The 21,067-nt window shown below is 26.6% G+C and overlaps 1 protein-coding gene across 5 annotated transcripts in view; it reads right to left on the bottom strand.

The window, feature by feature from the left end:
* Window positions 1-6,438: 6,438 nt before the first annotated feature.
* Window positions 6,439-21,067, bottom strand: part of LOC112694310 — a 40,836-nt gene continuing 26,207 nt past the window's right edge. Inside the window, exons 2-5 of one of the 5 annotated variants that reach the window (XM_025569740.1) lie at window positions 17,466-17,578; window positions 17,288-17,357; window positions 15,155-15,470; window positions 12,086-13,538 (exon numbers count right to left, since the gene is read on the bottom strand). In XM_025569740.1, the coding sequence (XP_025425525.1) occupies window positions 12,721-13,538; window positions 15,155-15,350 (1,014 nt within the window). In that variant the 5' untranslated portion in view covers window positions 15,351-15,470; window positions 17,288-17,357; window positions 17,466-17,578 and the 3' untranslated portion in view covers window positions 12,086-12,720. Of the gene's footprint in view, window positions 6,668-12,085; window positions 13,539-15,154; window positions 15,471-17,287; window positions 17,358-17,465; window positions 17,579-21,067 lie in introns of those variants that run through there. The other 4 variants (XR_003149560.1, XM_025569741.1, XM_025569742.1 and 1 more) reach the window with 4 other exon arrangements.

The following is a 21,067-nucleotide window of genomic DNA, read 5'->3' as shown; positions in this document are numbered from 1 at the left end:
TGCAAGAGTACATCGAGCCGTAGCCATTGTCCTAGGTCCGCAGACGTAGTGTTGGTACAAGTAGTACTGTGGGAGTAATGGTAACTGTGATATCGCCACGACCGAGATGTGATAACGCATCGGCATCGGCGGCGAGAAAAATATTAATTTTTTCAATGATATCCGTCATACTGCGATAGATAATGTGTTATTAGTAATAACATCGTTGTTGTTTGATTAAAACTTCCGGGCCCGTTGCACTTCGATATTCCGATCCTCAACTGAAAAAAGCGTGATAACACTGAAAACATTTATATGTTACACAATAGTTAATAAAAAAAAGTGTTTATTAGTGGACTGATTCATGTCAATGGACCTTCTATGTCAATTGATTTTTATAAGGCATTATTGTATCTTTGTGCATCCTCGTAATTTACGTGATAACCAGTGGCGTAAACTAGGTGGTGCAAATGTGGCACTTGCAACACCAAATCTAAAATGTGGTGGTGTAAAGATATGTATTTGCACCACCAGAAAATTATTGAAATTTGTATACCTATAATATTATTTTCAAGAGCCAAGGAAATCAGCATACTAAAAACAAATTTTGATTGCTTTTTTTTTTAATATTATAATAATAAAGGTTTTACTGCTAAAATACTTCAAAATTTATTTGTTATTTAAAGAAATATATGGGAAAATTATAGTTTATTAGGAAGCATTTTACTTAGGAAATTGGAAAATTGGTGTGTTGGTAATTATAAGTTGAGAATATACCTCTGCACCATCAGAAATTGGATATAATTTACGCCACTGGTGATAACATTATGGATTGGAATGTGGTAAATAAAAAACGCGTATTATGTTGAATTTTCGTGACATTTATGACGATTCACGTTTTCCGTAAACTATTGGATACCTACACTACGACCTACATTAACTACCTACACGAATTACAATTTACTGCAGACCCGGCTCAAACGTTTACTTACCTAACCTAGGCAAAATTAAGTTTTTCCGCCCTTTACATGTAAATACTATATCAAATATTATTTTTACTTAAACAATTGTAAAATAGACTTAATTCTGAGTTCATTATACTTATTTATGTAAAGTTAAAAATTTATTAGATTAATACATTTGTAGATAAGTAAACTACTATTAACTTAAATAAAACAAAGCAATTTTTTGAGTCTTGTTTTTTACTACTCATAATTTGATATTAGTAGGTACTAGGAAATGTTATATTTTTTTAAAATTATCCATGGTTTAAAAATTTTAAATTCCTTCTTATGTCATTCAAGGTTTATGTCGCCTACCCCTTGAGCCGGGCCTGATTCATTGTATATTATACTACAGAGACCAGGTACATTAAATTTGATTGTACAGTGGTAATGGTGATGTATATATTTAGATCTTCATTAAAAAATTAAAATAAATATTCGTAATAAATTAATATTCTAAAAATAAAAAATAGGTATGATATTATTAAAAAATCATTTTCATTTCAAGTACATAACTATAATAATAGTTTTGTATTTGAAATGAAAATTGTTTTTTTCTGCAATAATCTTGAGCAAACGTCTTCACTAACAACGATAAATTAAATTTTTTAGCATGGTCATTTTTTATCGAAATCATCCCAAAACCACTAAGCCGTGTGTGGGATATGATGCTTTTTTGATAATTTTAGTTAATTTTAGTCTTGAGAATGTCCTTTCAGCACTTTCTGTAGTAACCGGTAATATAACGATAATTTCCGTTAACAAGTAAGGGAAATAACATTAAGGGCATAATTGTATAATTTATTTTTCACATTTATGAATAGCAGTCTGTATACTATCGTGTTAACATCGGATGATTTGTATTCAGTAAAATCTGTTCAGTAATCAATAATCAGTATACATATAGTATTATTTCAATATTTCATGATTTTATTTATTTGAACTGACATTTCATTAAACCTTACAGAATTTTACTGCAAGGCTCCTTTGAGGAGCCCCGCGGAAAATCTCGCCTTCAATCATAATATGATTACCACATAATATGTAGTAATCATTATATTATTATGTAGTTTCGCTTATGGTCTTCACGATACTTTGATTATTTTTCCAATCTTATTTGTCGTGTCCTACTAGGATTATTGGATTTGTCGTATTTACAATCCATATTGATAAGATTATTTTTAATACTTCAATATAATTTTTGAAACATGATTATTTAACAATCTGTTATTTATTCCAGTGGCGTAATTGAGAATGTTTCATGGGGGGGGGGGGGCAAAATAAATTTGTATGGCAAACTTGTGGGGGCAATGCTTATGAAATTCAGTATCACAATTTAGTCTGATATTTTTTAATAAAAAAATATAAAAATAAATAAATAAATAAAATAAATAAATATAAAAATATAATATCTTCAGCAAGGCTTACTGTTTTTCCTAAATTATTTTTTCTTTTTGTAGCAACTTACACAATGGTAATCCAAAAGAAAAAACCAATTGGAAAAATATTTTATTATAAAATAAAATAAATTATATTTATTAATTACTATTTACTTGTATAACTTGTAAAGATATAAAAAATTCTGAATCAATAGTTTTTAATAGTATATTAGCTTACGTTGCAGTGGAATCATTCAAATTAGGAATATTTTCTGTACTTATGATTCAACTACGAATACAAATAGTTCTATGAAATTTGTTATCGCATCATAATGCTGCACCCATCGTGTAGCACACAATATTTTTAAAGTTTTAACCTTAGGATCCTCATTACTATTTTCAATGTTGGTTAAAAGAACATTTTGAAAATTTGATGTAATAAAGAAAACATAGACATTTACGGATAAATATTTATAACCTGGTTTTTTTTTTAGTTTCGTAATAATTTATAAGTTTATATTTGAGCTATTTGTAGGTTTAAGATAATATACAGTCAACTCGCGATATAACGAATTTCAAGGGACCGAGTAAAAAGTACGTTATATCGAAATTCATTATATCATAAGCATAGATCAACAAAATTTGTTTAAACGATATTTAAAAGAAAATTTAGATTTTTTTAGATTTTTATAATAACATACCGACATATAATATTAGATTATTATTAAATATTTTATAAGATACATTCATACATTTTTGTTTATTACATATATACTTTTTTTTTTCAAAAAAATCAGTTTTTTTTTTTGTGTGTGTGTATCTATTTGTGCTTACACGATTAATAGTGTTGTCCAAATTTAGAATATTACAAAATACACTGTCGTCAATATCATGTCTTTGTAAACAATTTAAGACGGCACGGCGACCTAATTTTGCTACATTCGAGCTTACGGGGGCTCTTCATCGCCAGTTTTATTCAAAATCTCATCATTATTGAGAACTCCACAGGTAGCCAAATCTTTGTCAATAACAACAAATTTATGTTTATATTTAATACAATTTACATTTAACAGACGTGTATCATATAAACGATACATGAACATAATAATAGCCGAAACAAACTTGTAAGACGTGGAGTATCAATCTCCAAAATTGTAAAAATTCGTTACATTGCGTGAACTTTGACCAAAAAATCTTCGTTATATCGAGAGGACCAAAATATATTTAATTATTCGTTATATCACGAGATTTTCAAGGATCCGACAGTTTTATTCGTTATATCGAGGTTTTCGTTATATTGAACTTCGTTATACCGCGAGTTGACTGTATAAATACAGCTCATGGAGGGGGATCTATCCCCCCTCCCCCCCCCCCCCCGTAATTACGCCCCTGATTTATTTAGGCCATGTATTTCGTGTGACCATGTTCTTTTATTTTTTTATAAATATTCCGAAAATGATGTCGAATTTCTACTGTTTAAAAAAAAAAAAAAAAAATTAAGTTTGAATATTTAAAAAACCCTTATAGTTCAATATAATACATTTTTTCAAGTATCCTATTGTTTATATTTTTTAAAGTTTAAATATTCTATAAAATGTTTTATACTTTTTAGAATTCACAATATCCAGGTTCTATTTATTACCTTACAGTGGCATAGTCTGTGAAATATTATTATCATTGACATCGTTTGTGTAAATACCTATAACATTTTAGATTATATATTAAACATAGAATGCATTGGTTTTTTTTAAATGAATTTTTTTCTGTCTGTGCATGCAATTTTGATCAGAAGAATAGCTCTCACAATCATTGGATATTTCTGGTAAGAAAAGTTATCTAAATATTAATTTGAGATTGATTTGTGGTGGATTATAAACAGTTTTAATTAGTCTTAATAATTGTAAAAAATTGATAAAAAAATTACAAAAATGCTGCGAAATGTATGAAAAATAGGTTTTTGACAAACTAATTTTTTTTTTTCGTCCTAATTCAAACATTGATAGTCGTTAAGACTTGAAATATTTAGTGGATGCTTATATTGTCGTTTTGTTATAAATTATATAATTAACAAAAAAATGTATGAGTTATTTAAAGACATTTGAAAATTTCATGTTTTTTATATATGTTTTTTCAAGCTGTTGATAAAATTAATTTGATTTGATGAAAAGTATTGAAAATTGTATACAAAGTTTCATACATACATATATTTTACTGCCTAAAGAAAAAAATTAATTTTATTTTCAAAAAATCAAAATAAATGAGCATTTCAGTATAAAACTTTAACAGAATGATGAGAATTCATCACAATTTTATAGTTTAAAATTCATATTTTTACATTCATACATCGGAAAGTCGTAAGAAGTTTTATAAACATTTGAAAATGTATTTCTGATAAAATTGGGTACTTCAATGAATTTAGATTTTAAAATATTAATTATTTGGTTGTTATTTTATAAATGGTACGTTGGTTTTAAATTTAAAAGTTCAACATAGCAATATTTAATTTATTGTATTTGTATTACACCAATGCAATACGAGTATGTATATTTTAATTATAGTTAATGTGAATGAATGACTAATATAGCATACAGTTTACTTCTTTGTGAGGTATTTTCGGGTTATTTGCGGGTATTTTTAATAAAAGGAGATAGAGAGCAAAGGGGGGAACTAGGTATTTTTACGCCCAGGGAAAATTCTAAAATTACGCCCAATCAAAGACCAAGAATCAAATACCATTTCCTACAAATGTTTTCTAATAATTAGCATACAATCATACTTATTGAATTTTAAATACATCTCGTATCAGTATTAAAGTTAAAAAAATATAAAACTAATATACAATGATAGATTATATATTTACTACAAAAATTACACCATCTATAATTTAATGCCATGGAATAAATCCCTGTCTTCCTCCTTCTAGTTCCACCCCTGCTTGGTAGAATGGATAATGGATTTTTGGAGATTTTAACTAAGAGTTTCTATTTCACGTCTATAATAGAATACGTCCATACGTGTTTTTATGGAAACTGTGTTAAAGTTCGTATTGACAAAATACACGTGTACATGTGTATTTAGAGTCCAAGTACTCGGTATCCATTTATTAAATGTCCATTTATCCGCATAAAGTGTATTTAACTCTTCAGATGGTACAAGGGCACGGACCTTTTCAATTGTTATTTAAGAAAAATCAATGCATGATATCTACTAAAATTTTGTTATTTTTTTTTTATTTTTTATATGAATATAGTAGTATTATATGCATATTGTATTTGTATAAAAATAAAAAAAAAATAAAAATGAAATTTTAGCATTGTAAATATATAATTTTAAATATATTATATTTAAAATTTTTATAGTAATAATGAGAATTATTTTGTACTTAAAATAATTAATATTTCGATGTTCACTAACTTTAATTTCATCATGATAGAAAAATCTAAATAAATTTAAAAAAAAATTAGTGGCACCAAACCCTATTTTCCGGTAGTATATGCTATATTTAATAATATTTCAATTGGGGGGGGGGGGGGGATGAGTTGGTCCAGTCACCAGTGTTTGGGTTAACAAGTTATTAGTTTTGGTGAATTATAAACAACCACTGTTGATATTCAAATCGTTGGTAAACACTAATTGGTAGATTAATCCACATGTTTTATTTACCTTTATAATTCTGTTCATGTAATACAAATATTATTAGGCTCTAAATCCAGTTGTGGGTTAGATTACTCTACCTGAGTTGTTTAGTTTCAATACCACTGAGAACCATCTATATGCAAAACAAAACAGCTATTTCGAAAAGTATGATCAAAACATTTTTTTTATCACAACTAGTAAATACATTTATACAAATATAAACTATAAATATTTTCATATTTAACTTTTCATTAAATATAAATAATTAAATAATAACAAATACAATTTTTTCAACTATATAATATATAACAAACTGAAATGAAATGATTTTACTTAAATTAATTTAATTAAAAATTAAACAAAATCACAATATAATAAACGATTAAATTGAAATTAACATTGAATGTTCTATAACAATAATTAATGATTTTGATACTAAATATACTAACATGCTGACATTTTTTGGCACCAAACAGTTCCTTTTGGACGTTATTAAAATTCGATCAGTTGAAAAATGTTGCATTTACGATAATGTGGTGGTTATGTACGCGATTTAATATTTATAATTTAGTCCTCGTTAAAGTTACTTCAAGGTTGACGAGTTGTCAATTAAAACTTAGAGTATTAACTTAAGATTTTGTCCGTCATACCGCATAAGTTCACCTATATCTGTAAATGTAAATTTTCGTACGATAACAAAAGACACAATAACACAATAAAAAACACATGAACATTTTATAGCATATCTATATCAAAATTACACGACAATAATATCATAATTATAATATTATAATATTTCTATAAATTCATAAAAATAAATTTTATAAAAACTTTTAGACTCTAAATACATGTATAATTTTAGTACATGGGTTGATACATATTTTATAAACTTGTATACGAACTTCTAAAAAATACATGCAATTGAATTAGATAGAATTAATAGATATTAAGACATTTTATTATTTAAAGAAACGAACTACGTGTACACTTCTATAACAAAACACATATCAAACCGAGACTTCTAGTTTAAACCATAACGGTTTACTTAAATATTATATATATATTATTAAAATATTTTTTTTTGTCATTGATGAATCATTAAAATAGTTCAACTTTAAAAGCTATATAAGAGATTATGAGGTTAAAATTTACAATTATACATATTTCATAATTACAGCAGGCTCCAAAATAAAATTATCTAATGCAATATAAGTGAAAATACTAAAAGTTATTTTAAAATTATTTTTATTCATTATTAATAAATACAAATACTATAAAATATCACAAAAAATTTAAAGTAGGTAAGTGATATTTACCTATGGGTGTAAAATATGTAAGGCTTTAGGTAAAATCACATGTATTATGAAGGTTGTACAATTTTAATTTAATTTATGAATAATAATACTTAAAAAAAATAAAAACACCATTCAAAAATTAGAATGTTTATACTATATTTTGTGAAAAGTAGTTTAGATTTAATGAGAATATACATTTTTTGCATGCTAAACTATAGTATATAGATATTATAGGATATTATTGTATCATTAAACTAGAATGTTTGAAACGAATATTTTAGTTGTTTAATCTTATAAGAATTCAAATTAATTTAATAAAATAAAATCCTTGTTCCTCTGTATTTGTATGTACGAGTAATTATATATATTACCTCTGAATATTAATGATACATTCTAATATTTATAGTAATAATGTTATTTAAACGTAATCAAAAACAAATAATTTTAAATCATAACACGTCATTATTTTACTCAATAGTTAGTTAGGTATTTGATATACTAATATCTATCATATTATGATAATTCTATTTTTTAAATTAAATAATGGATATATATATATATATATATATATTTATATATATTATCTAATATTAATTGATCCAGGTTTCTCTTGGTGGACTATGTTTTAATTATCAAACTCTACCATATCTGTAACTCAACAAACTTATGACGATTTATATGAATATAAATTATAGTAATTTATATATCGTTAAATTAGTAATAATTTATAAAACGTTTATTATTATGAGTTAATATTATAAATATTTCAATTTTAATAAATAAAAAAAAATAAAAAAAAGTGATAACTGCATTAATGTACTACGGAAGTCATTATTTAAATGCTCATAAAGAATAAGTTAACTCAAATTGCAGTGATAAATTAAATGACCTTCTAAGACAAAAATAATATTATATTATAAAAATAAGATATTTGTCAATATAGTATAATCAAAATAGTGAAACTACTTCAAAATTACAAGTTCTTCTTGTCATAGTTGAACATATTATTATCGTAAAAAACATTGTGTTTCTAATGAGCAAAACATTTAATATATATTATATAATTAGTAAAAATTGAATACTTGCTAAAAAATACAATAAATAGGTATAATTAAAACTGAAAACATTGAGTTAATGTAACAAAAACGATCGAAACAAAACGGATAAAATATAATATTAGGTAAAACACTAAAATAGAATCTATTTAAATAATAAATATATATATTTAATATAACAAATATATAAGATTTAATTTATTATAATATACGAATGAAATGCTAATTAATAAAAATTATTTCCACATACTTTGAAACTATTCACACACATAATATTATATATATTAGAGACGGCCAAACGGTCGATCGCGGATAATTTCGGAGTCGATCATGTTAGATATTATTTTTAGGTCACGTGCACGAAAATTAATCGTAGTAATTATGAACAAATTGTCGATTAATTTTATCTGTATAGTTTTTATCTGTTATACTGGTTTATAAAAAAAATTTTCAAGAAAGTCGATCTTCAAAGGTGAAGTATATTTTTAGTAGATCGTGGCCAAAAAAGTTTGGCCATACCTGATATATATAAAGTGTATAGATTAAAATTTTTCGTAAACCAAAAAATGTTAAATTATTTCATCTAAATCTAATTTATTACAAACAATAATAATATAATTTTAATTTTATTAGTTTCACAAAATCATTAAATTTATAATATAGTTTCGATTGCTTAATTATTATTGAAAAAATTTAGTCGTAAATTGGCAAATTTAATAAAAGATCTAAAAATGTGTGTTTTAATGTGTATACATAGCAAATTATTTGATTCAAGTCAGTTGATAGTCTTTAGTTCTTCCGTTGACTCCCTTTAATTTGATTTATTTCAACTTGTAATATTTATTTGTCAAACTGGAATAACTATGTACAAATTATTTGTCGATCTGAATCAATAATTCTACATATTTTGTGATTTGGTCTCTAAGAGTCCTTCCAGCAAAGTGTTCTTCCCAGAAACTATGATATAGTTTCAATATATGATGGCAAGGATGCACGAGTTCGCCACAATGTTGTATATATTGGTTATATTATTTTTAAAATCAATTATAAATTAATAAATTATAAAATATAAAATTTAAATAAATATTAAAATAAGATCAATAATAAATAACTTAGAAATGAAAAAAAAAAATTGTAAATAAAGTAAGAATGTTATATTTTTTGTAAAATTATGAGATATCAAGAAAATACAATTTATTTAGACAAATTAACTTATTAAAAAAAAATATTTATTCAAACATTATATACTAAATAATGAAAAATAAAAAAATAAAAATGTATAAATATTAAGTACCTACCCTTAATTTTAAACATATCAATATTATACATTATTTTTAAGGGTAGAAATACTAATAAATATTAACAGTTTTATTTACACAAATAGCAATTTTAAAATAAAAATAAATATATAGCTTTTAGACATTAATTTAAGATCAACCAGTGGCACTTAACATAAGTTATTGTCTGATGAGTTAACATAATAATATAATTAAAATATATTACCTTTTTGTTCTTTTGTACTTGATATCCATGTACCAGTATCACATAGTAATATTAAATATGTGTTTATCTATGTAATTTAATAACATTAAAAACAAAAAAATTACTTTACGACCACTGTTTTGGTAACTACTAATTCATTTCAGAAAATTTGACCAATGTCGGTTCTGTTTGTATTGTAAAGTATAATTTTACATTGAAAATATTAAAATAGTATCTGTAAAAACGCTTGATTGTAAAACGATCCGAGTAAAATATATTAATTATAATTTTATTATAATATATTAACATACGTTAGACAAATTATTATAATTAAATAATGAGCTCAGGAAATAAATTATGATGCATTGCAAAGATTAATTTTAATATGTGTTTAAGAGTAGGAATGAATTTAAGACATTTTAAATCAATAATATTAATAAATACATAAAATTCGAATTTTCTGTTATTTTTTTTTTGAATATAAATATAATTTAAAACTTGTAACTCCAGCAGTCGAGTTTCTTCATATATTTAGTTCAGAACTATAAAAAAAAATTACTGTATACAACACAAAACATTAAATTATTTTCTAAACAAATTTGAAAGTTCTTAATTAAATATTTGGTTAATAGCATTGAAAATATAAATACATTTCTCGGATAAAGTTAATTTATAAAGGCAATCATATAAATAAATTATTTCATTCTATAGTTATTGTACTGATTTTTGAATTACTTAAAATAATTAACACATGTATACTATAATACAAAATATACCTATGAATTCAGAGATTATAAATTACATTGTCCATAATTATTGGAGACAGTAAATATATTTTGGATTTGATACTCGATTAAAATAAAATCATATGAAAAATTACATTGATAAATTATAAGATTTCACTTATTGTTCCTTTATTGTTAAACAAAAATCAAATAGTTCAGCATATTTTCCCATACCATTTTTCTGTTACCTAATTATATACTATTATACAGTACATATTTAATTTTATTTTATTTGCGAAGTTAATTTATTAATTGATTCGATGAAATTTCTCTATTATTAATTTGTATAGTTGAATAGTTTTTTTAATGCAGCTAGGAAAATATGGAAGAGAATTACCCTTTTTTTAAATCATGTACAAATAATAGTTCTGAAAAATTATAAAGAAATTAAATATATATAATTAATATATTTAAATTTAAATAGCATAAAAATGAAAAATATCATTTACAAAAATTGTATAATGTTATCAGTCGGCAACATAGCATGTATTTAGTTATAAATTATGATATCATATTTGAACTGATTACGTTTTACAAATCTCTTGAATATTTTAATATAAATATCTAAAATCAATAGAAAATCTTTTACCCGACATATTATGTTCATTGTTTGAGAAGGTGGGATAATTTATAAAAAAATTTCTTGGTAAAATCAAAAATTATTCTGAAAGTATCTAATGTGGTTTTAATAAATCAATAACATTTTACAATATATAACAAACGTTTTCATTTTTAATATAGATTTTTCTGTATACTATTATTCAATGGAATAAAAATTCACATAATTTATTATTAAATTAAATATGACATTTCAATGATATAATCATTAAAGTTTTTATAGTGATGTATAGTTTCAACAAAATTATAATGTCTTAATATTATTGCCTTATTTACCTATTTTTTTTAAATAATAATTTGAAATTCAACTATTTATACTTATAAATCATTTAAAATACATGCAAAATGAAAACAATTCTTGGTAATGTAATTATTAAATTATGTATTGTCACATATAATTGTATAATATAATATGTTTATAATACGCATACATAAAATATTAAAAAAAATGTTTATGAATTCAAAATATTCTCATGGTGCGAATAATATAGGAATATAAATAATAACATTAAAATAATTTGATTAAGTTACAATAAAAAAACACCAAGATTTATTAAATAATAATATAATTCACGGTTCTTGATATAAAACCAATGGTCCTTGATAGAAAAGACGAACAATTTTCACAACACAATTAGTTGTTTTCAAAATTACTTCTATGTTTGGTTTTGATTGTCATAACTTTATATATTAAATTCTATTGGGATTAATTAAATTATTGGCACATTGCATATCTAAGCGTTTTATATTAAACTGTTTGTTACATAAAAAGTTTTAATATATTATTTGTTTTGTATTCATTAATTCGTTATTATAAATACATTAAATTGATTTGCATTTTTTTAACGCCGTTATTTTTAATGGAAAAATTCGAAAATTTATTATTATTCATCGATTCAATTTCTAAAAATATTTTAAAAAATTGGCGCTTCGATTGGTACTGATTTATACAAACAAGTAGTCCAAATTTTATTTTAACATTTTTTAATTTTTAAATTTAAATATTAAGTGTTATAAAATACTACCAAGTGTTTAAAATGGATAAAAATATTTAAGTATTTAAGAAATTTGAAGTGAATTCAAATTTACAAGGTCATAATCTGATAACCTTGAATACCTTAAAGTCGTTGCAACTTTGCGAGTGTACATTGGATATAAATGATAATACAGTTATCGACGTCAATAAAAATTGACAAATTTTTGTGGTACTTTATAACAGATATAAAAACAAAATTGCTAATGTAAAAATTGTATATTATTATATTTTGTCTGGCTGATAGTTGTTAATGGCCCATCGGCCCATTCCTGTGAAAATAATCATGTTGATAAAATTTAATCGACTCTACTAGGGACCATTGATTTATATACGTAAGACGCATCGCGTTGAATACTGATAAATAAATGTATAGTTTTATTATTATTTGTTTTTTTTTTATTTTCAGAACGACGTATTTAGAGCTGGAAATACGGTCGCTGTTTAAATGCGTTTACCCGGAATCGCATTCGGAATAAGATCCGATGGATGATTCGGTATCGCATTCCGACGTGGGGATCGGTTTCTCTTGCTTGGGTTCCGCAGCTGATTTCGTAAAAGCGATCGCGGTCGATTCTGGCGACACGATCCTTATCTTGACAATGGACTGCACGGCCTTCGACCTGCCCTGGACGGCGTCGGGCGAGCAGCCAGTAGCCGTGATGATGATCTCGTTCATCTGGCGCGTGCCTCCTTCACGGGGAGCCGAAGCCGCGGGGCGAGAGCTCACGGGAGGGACGGGAGCCGCGCGGCGCGGCAATGGGTGGGGGACCAGGGCTGTGGGGTGTGGATGTCCTCCGGGTGACTGCGGCGCGAGCGGCTGACCGGCGGCGGCCCGTTTTGCCTGCTCACACTTGCAGCAGCATTGGCCGCGGGTGCCGTGGCACTCGCCCTGGCAGGGCTCGGTCGCGCAGAGCGGGCCCGCGGTGGTCGGCGGGCGCGGGACGCAGCCGTGATTGTCGGCCACCTGGCCGGCTGGGTACATGGACAGCGGCGCGTTGCAGTACATGGCCGGCATCTCGCCCTGCATCAGCTGCGAGCTCATGTATGAGGTCATCAGGTCGAACCAGCCCCGTTCGTATGCCGCCCACACCCTGTCGTCCATGCGCAGCTCGCTCAGTTCCGCGTGTCTGATTTGTGCTGGCGTGCACAGCGGATAGAGCGGTGCGCGCGGCCCGGGTAGCGAAAACTTCTCCATCCGTCCGCCGTCGCTTCCTCTGCCTGCGCCACCACCGCCGCCGCCTCCTTTTCCGTACTTACCCGCCATGTCCGCTGTAACAATCACACATACATGATGCTAATCGTTTCGCAGTGAGGAGCACATCGAGGAGAACACGCGCACGACAACGATCGAACCGCATCGAGAGCGAACCGTTGCACCCTGCACTCGTGCACAGCGTAACAACACAGATCGAACGGATCGAATCGTTATCAGTTCGAACAAGCAGTCAAAGCACAGTCATTTCAAGGTGCGATTCCTGTGCGAGCGTCTGCTTTTGTTTGACCGTTGTTTTTAGCCGCGCGGGCCAGAATAAATTCCTATAACCGACGAGTGCAACGCGACAGTGTTGTGCCCACTTGTGTGTAGTCCTACTGAGATAGTTCTGTCTGGTGGACTTTATTAATTTTCTTAACATTTAACGAACATAATATAAATTGTTTTTAATAAAATCGATTAGTATACATTTAACGTAGCAAAAAACAATTACTATGTTTACGAGAGATTAACGAAAAACAAGCTTTTATACACCATCACCTGTCAAAGAAATAAAACCAAACCCATACAATTTTTTAAACCGAGGAAATTGAAGGGTTTATTAGTATATTAATCGAAAACATTTATGAAATGGTTCAACGAAGTTTTAGATTAAGCTGGAATCGGTTTAACTACAGGCGTTTACAGCCGTTCGGCGATGACCGCTCCGGGAGCAGTTGAGTTACAGTCGCACCCTACGAATTACAATATCATCGTTGTTTAAATTAATAGTTAAAATGTCCGCCGAGAGTTCACAAATTTGTGTTTCACCAGATGATGATGTAAAACTTGTTGAACCTGTGAGCAAAAATCCATCCATCTTTATTTAATGCAGAACATGAATTGTACAAAGACAAAAATAAATTTATAATTTGTGTCAACAATTGCTAATAATACAATTGAAAAAAGAATGGTGTACAAGCGTTTGTTCTTAGTCAATGTCTTGTAAACATAGTACTGCTAGTAATTGTTTTTTGCGACGTGACACCAACATTTTAAATGTATACTAATCGACTTTTTTAAAAACAATTTATATTACGTATATCAAATGCTAAAAAAATTAATAAAGACCACCTGAAATAATTATCTCAGTAGGACTACAGTGGGCACACCGTCGTAATTCGTTCTTGCCCGCACGGCTGAAAACAACGGTCGCGCGATTACAGACGTGCTCAGGAATCGCACCTTAAGCGTTTCGGATTCACGCAAACGCAGTGGCACCGGAACAATTTTTGAACCGTTAGGGCTGAGCACAACTACAAATACAGAGGAAGGTAAAGTAAATATATTATAACGACTGTATCCGATCACATCGGTTGTCGGTAACCAAATGATTCTTGAAATAAATTAGATTACAAATCTATTGTACAATCGCGATAATGGATTTCCTATTCTGAAAACTATTCTATTTTGATTATTGCGGTCAGGCACGCACCCAGGATTTTTGTTATTTTTAAATAAAACTATCAGTTTACTAGATGTTAATAATTTTTTAATATTTAAAAATGGACAGTATATTAAATATATTTGAGTTTTGTTTTTATATTCAACATAAAAATCAATATAGAAGATGGCGTATGTATTTTAGTCACGGGAGCGTATAATCTAGGAAAATTTCCGTGGGGGCAGTTACCTATTACTCCCGTTGTTCCGGCGCCCATGCGCGAACGTGTTTTTTGGTTTCGGTGGATCGATCTTGTGGGACGCGGATCACAGTCGACAAGGCCATCGCAATGTTTCTGATATCGGTTTTTGGACATGAAGCGAATTTCATTTCGCACTAATTGCATAGTTGCACCAAGCATTGTTGTCCTGCTATCGCTATTCATGCTTGACGCAATTCTGTGTGCTTTGACGGAGCAATCAAATCACTTGTGATAGACCTTTACGCATTTTTTTGGTCGTTTAATTTGATATAAAGCGTACGTTTTCGTTTTTCGATTACACCCCTACAATTTGAATTAACCAAAGAAAATAGAAAACAAAATATTTGTTTAACAGGTCTATAACATGCTAGCCTAGACCCGTCCCTTTAAACCAGCGATTCCCAAACTTTTTTTTTCAAGATGCCTTTTTTTGAACCCAATTTAACCATGGTGCTCTGCTGTGAATAACATTAAAAACAGAACAAAAAAAAAATATTGATAACCAATTTTATAAAATTATAATTATATGCATTTTTAAAATTAAGAAATAAATAAACAAAAATTATTGTTATTATGATTATAATTATTATTTAAAATAATAATAAGATTATAATGAGAATATCCAGATTTACAATAGAAAATATTACATTATTTGCCATAAAGTTTTTATGAAAACCATAAGAAAAAACAATTTTATACATTTTAAACTATTTATTATGAACCATAGACCACGGTGTCCTTATAAAGTGGTCATGATGCCCTTAGGGCACCACGTAGCACAGTTTGGAAACCGCTGCTTTAAATAATCGGTCGAATCACTGACAAAATATAATATCATTAATATTTTTTTGTCTTTCTAAAACGGATTTCCATTATATGCAAGTGTAGAAAGTTGTAATTTTAAAATGGTAAAATTATAGTATTTTAATAATTTGTTAAATTGTATTTGGATCCAGTGGATCTAGAAATTTTTTCTATTGAAATAAAAATTAAATATTAATTTATGGTTTTGGAAATTGAATGCTTAAATCTTAGTTTGGTATTAATATATTTAAGCCGAAAAGGATTACTTTTGTTGTCTTAATTCGGATTAATCTATCTAATTTCAAAAATATATATAAAACAATTATTTGAATTATAAGAAAAAGAAAACGAGTAAAAATGTTATTAACAAAAACCAATTAATTGTAATTACGTTAATCAAACTTAATAATAAATAGTGACATTCATATTTTAATTCGTTCTAAAGAAAGTGTAAGAAAAAAAAGTTTTCCGTTGATATATTTATTATATAAATCAAACATACTTTGAAGAAATATATTTCTGAGCTAGAAATACCACAGAGTTTAGTATAAAAGTCTCAAAAAAAAAAAAAATAAAAAATAAAAAAAAACATTCAATTATTAACATTAATTATCAAAAGCAAAAAATAAATAAACGTGAAACGTCATTGTATACATTCACGATAATTGAAAATTATACCTGCCCCTTCGTAACTGCAGCAATGACACTGAATCTAACATATATGTAATATTATAATGACACATTATACTATATTCATTATCAGGATATAACAAAAAATAATTGTTTTCTTTACTTATAATATCTTCAAATAATAAAATATCATAACAAATATATTCGTTTCGTATCTCAGTAAATTAAAAAATAATGATAATAGAGCAGTTTCAAAACTATATTAATATTTTAGATTTAAAAAAAAAAAAGTAAAAATTCATTATTATTACATATATTATTGATATAGAAACATGATATACATAGATAATAATAATATATATTGATTTATAGATCTTAATCTAAATTAATTATATATTAAGTCGAATTTGGGACATTATAGATGAATAAAAAGTACTAAGTAGAAAATACGAGTAGTGTAACAAAGAGAAGCGAATGAATCAGCATATTACAAATATACAGAAGATATTATTATCGTAGTGGTTAATTGAAATTATTAAATTAGAGTTTTGCTTATTCGCTAATTTTATATTAATCTAATGATCATTATAGAGTTCCAAATAATATTTATTTTATACTCAATAGATCATTTTTCATAAAAAAAAAAAAATAAAAATAAATACATAAACAAACAAGTTAGTACTTACATTGCGTAATATCCCTATTTACTGTCCAGTGATGTAAATGTTATCTTCAAAATCGCCTCAAAGTGAAGAACTGAGAAAACAAAAATACCCAATCAATAAAAAAAAAACGAAGTTATTTAATGTAATAGTGGTTAAAAAAAATAAATCGAATTTAAGGACGTTGAGTTGATTCAAGTACCTGAAAAAATGAAGACGGGTACACACCGAATGGAACTTGTCACACAACTGACTGGGGGACGATAGAGCTCGCTACCGATCAGTAGGAAAAAATTCAGTTTTGGTAAAATCTTCCTGGTGGTAGGTAATAAAGAAACAGAATAAATATCGAATAGTCGTTCGGTACACATAGGAGAGAAGAGTGAGGGTTGAGTGGTGAATTCCATATAGGCGCCCAATGTTCACAATCATTATTCTACATACAATATTTAACTAAATTACTTTTTGAAAAGTAACAATCACAAAAATCAATTGCTGATCGATTTTTTTTCTCTATACAATCACTATATATTACAATAGATTACATTCTTATTTATTTTTAATAGATTTTAATAATATAGAATACCATCAATCCTTAGTATACCTAAACTCATATTGTTGAAAATAAATTATGGTAAAATCTTCACTCTTTCCGAGAGTGAAATATTCAAATTGTTCGTATCGTAAATTAATAAACTATTCTATATATATATATATTACTATATGACTGTTGATATTATATTTCTAATAACTTATAGATCATAAACTAAAAGAATCATTGACATGCACAGATTTCGTATAGTGCTCAGGAAAAATATATTATTTTTAATTGTATTTCTTTGTGACCCCAAATACTTCGTTACTCAATTAAATACCCTAAGTAATTATTTTGAAATATCGTTCAGTTTGTATATTACATATGTATAATAATCAAATTTTGATAAAAATATTAAAAAAGAATGTACTATATTTTTAAAATCTACAAATACTTAATTATATTTATAATAATAACTAGTATTAGAAAAAAAAGTGGAAATAGGTAAAATATTTCGTTCAAATATTTTGCGTTTTGTCGAGGTAATATTAAATTTATAGAAATTGTTTTTGTTTTTTCTTCATAGCATATTTTATAATAAGGTATTTTATTTTAATGTTAAACCTTTATTATTTTTTTGTAATGAAATTATACGTTCTGGGATGTAGAACCTACAAGTGAAAATAAAATCTCAATCGAGCTGAATTACGTTTTGTATACATATTATTAATTATATGGTATCTTGATTAAACTAAATATACAAGCATTTACAATTATGACGTTTAATTTTACGTAATTTAAAACTGTATAAAATAATATTATTTTTTATTATTTTAAATAGTCCAATACTGCAAGATTTTTATTTTTATTCGAATTTATGAAATCGATTAAAACATTTTATTTTTAAATGAGTCTTTTAAGCATTATGGACACGTATGACAAATAAATCTCAAAAAGCCAAAACTTCTTGATCTGGCTTTGTTCACACGTATAGAATTTATTTTAAGTTAAATAATGTTATTACACGGAAAATTAGTTTTGGTAACTTGAACAGATAAGTTTATATTTTTAAAGAATTAAGACTACTATAGAAATATACCATTAAAGTCATGACAAATACATATCAAATATTTCTTTTAAGCCAATATTAAAATAATGTAAAAACGTCTAGACAATTTAGACATAGCATTAGCATCTTTAGTGATCATTAAAATCTTCATTAAATTAATTGATTTTTGATTTCGCTAAGTTTTATTTTTCATCACTAGAATAATGTTATTTTAATTTTGTATCATTCCACTAAATTGTTTTTTCTACATATATAAAAAAAAATATTTAGTAGTTTATATATATATTCAAACCATTTATCACATTAAATTAATTTTAATAAAAATGTTTTTGACTACATACACACTGAAAATTATTGTAATTATTGTATAGAATTTCAATATATTTTTTATATTTTTTGTGAAACTTGGAATGTATTTTAAATTTAATTTATCTACAGTACATATTTTGTTTGTTTTATATTTTTTAAAAATTAATTTAACCATTTTCAAAATTTGGTTCCCAATTTATTTTTCAATATTTTAATTTATTTCTCATTCATAACATTGTTTTTTTCGGTTCATCCTAATATTGATGTTAATTGAATAGCCAGTTAAAAATTATTATACGTTTATGAATACTAGGTGGGTATTTAAGTGATATAAATATGTGATGTTTCACATACTTACCGTTGTTATTTTTTTATTCCCGTTTGAACTGTTGGTTAGGTAATACATAGCGAACAAAATATACTTGCTATTGTTATTTTTTCTGTAATTTATATTCGATGAAAGTATATTTACCACGTTTTTCTGTATTCATGTCTTATAAGAAATCAAAGTTTGCATTGTATTATTTACATAAATTTAGATTTTCTTCCCTGAAGTCTAAACATTTGATACCTTTTCACATGCACTAAACACAAGAAACTATCGAAACCACGACATTTTGCAATTACTATAAATATTATTACAAGAGGAAAACTTATTAGTTAGTTTAAAAACCAAATAACGTTATTCGAGACATAATACTTTGAGCTAACAAAAACAGTACGCATTATACTGATTTATTATAATATATTCTCGTCTCATTTTATCTCTTCAGGCGACCCAGACTGTTATATGGCGGCGTATAGGAAACACATCAAGATAAACATTTTTTTTTTTTTTCGAATCCAACAAAAAGTATCCGGCCTATATCGTATATTACCTACACATTAAGATAACATATTATTTTGTTTAAACCTTACTAAATATTTAGGTGAAAACAAGACCAACTGCTTGAGTGCCTGGGAATATAAACTATTGTACATTATATACTTACAATTTATCATTCTTAATGCGTTTGTCTTGTTTTTTATTATTATTATTAACAAAATCACTTTATTTTTTATCGATATTGGTACCAAAAAATGAGATGAGCAATCATATTTATGTATGTTGAAGTAGGGCTTAAAAGTTAAGCTTGACTTGTCACATAGACATAATTTTGTTTTTATTTACTTTGATCGAATTATTAAATTAGATACTAGATATAGGAACTTATAAGTAATATCAATGGTAGAGCGCCTCCGTATACATTATATTAATAAAAGAAAAATTTCTTTAGTTCATTCCTAGTTAGCGCAGTGTAATAATTAACTAAAAATACACACAACTTTTCAAGCAAATAACAATTGTTTTTATTATTTTTTACCATATTGCTTAGAACGAATTATTATAGTATTTCATCGGAAAGGTAGGAAACTGTGATCGAATTTTATTAAATCATGTAATCAACCAAGTTAACAGTTGTAAAAGTTTACACTTTATTTGACACATTAATCACTATAGAATAATTGTATGTTTTTTTGGACATACAACAATTTTTATATTCTAAAAATCAACTGGATTGTAATTAATTATTTGAATTGTAAAAGGTTATTATATATTAGTTATTTGATATTTCTATAAGAGTTATTACAGAAACAAATGATGAAAAGTTAAAATAATTACAGTGCATATTGAAATATATATATATATATATATATATGTTAGCAGCAATGTGTAAAATAGTGGAATTTTATGTAATATTTAGTTATTTTTTAAGAAATATATAATATTTATATCTTTACATCAATTTATTTGGTATTTTGTATAATAATTAGGTATTTTATAAAATTACGATTTATTTTTTATCATAATGATACTAAAAATTAAATCAAAGACAATTTATTGTATTAG

Source organism: Sipha flava, unplaced genomic scaffold (assembly GCF_003268045.1).
Source record: "Sipha flava isolate LNK unplaced genomic scaffold, YSA_version1 127_pilon_pilon, whole genome shotgun sequence".
NCBI classification, from domain to species: Eukaryota; Metazoa; Arthropoda; class Insecta; order Hemiptera; family Aphididae; genus Sipha; species Sipha flava.
This window is presented reverse-complemented; position numbering and strand designations above follow the sequence as displayed.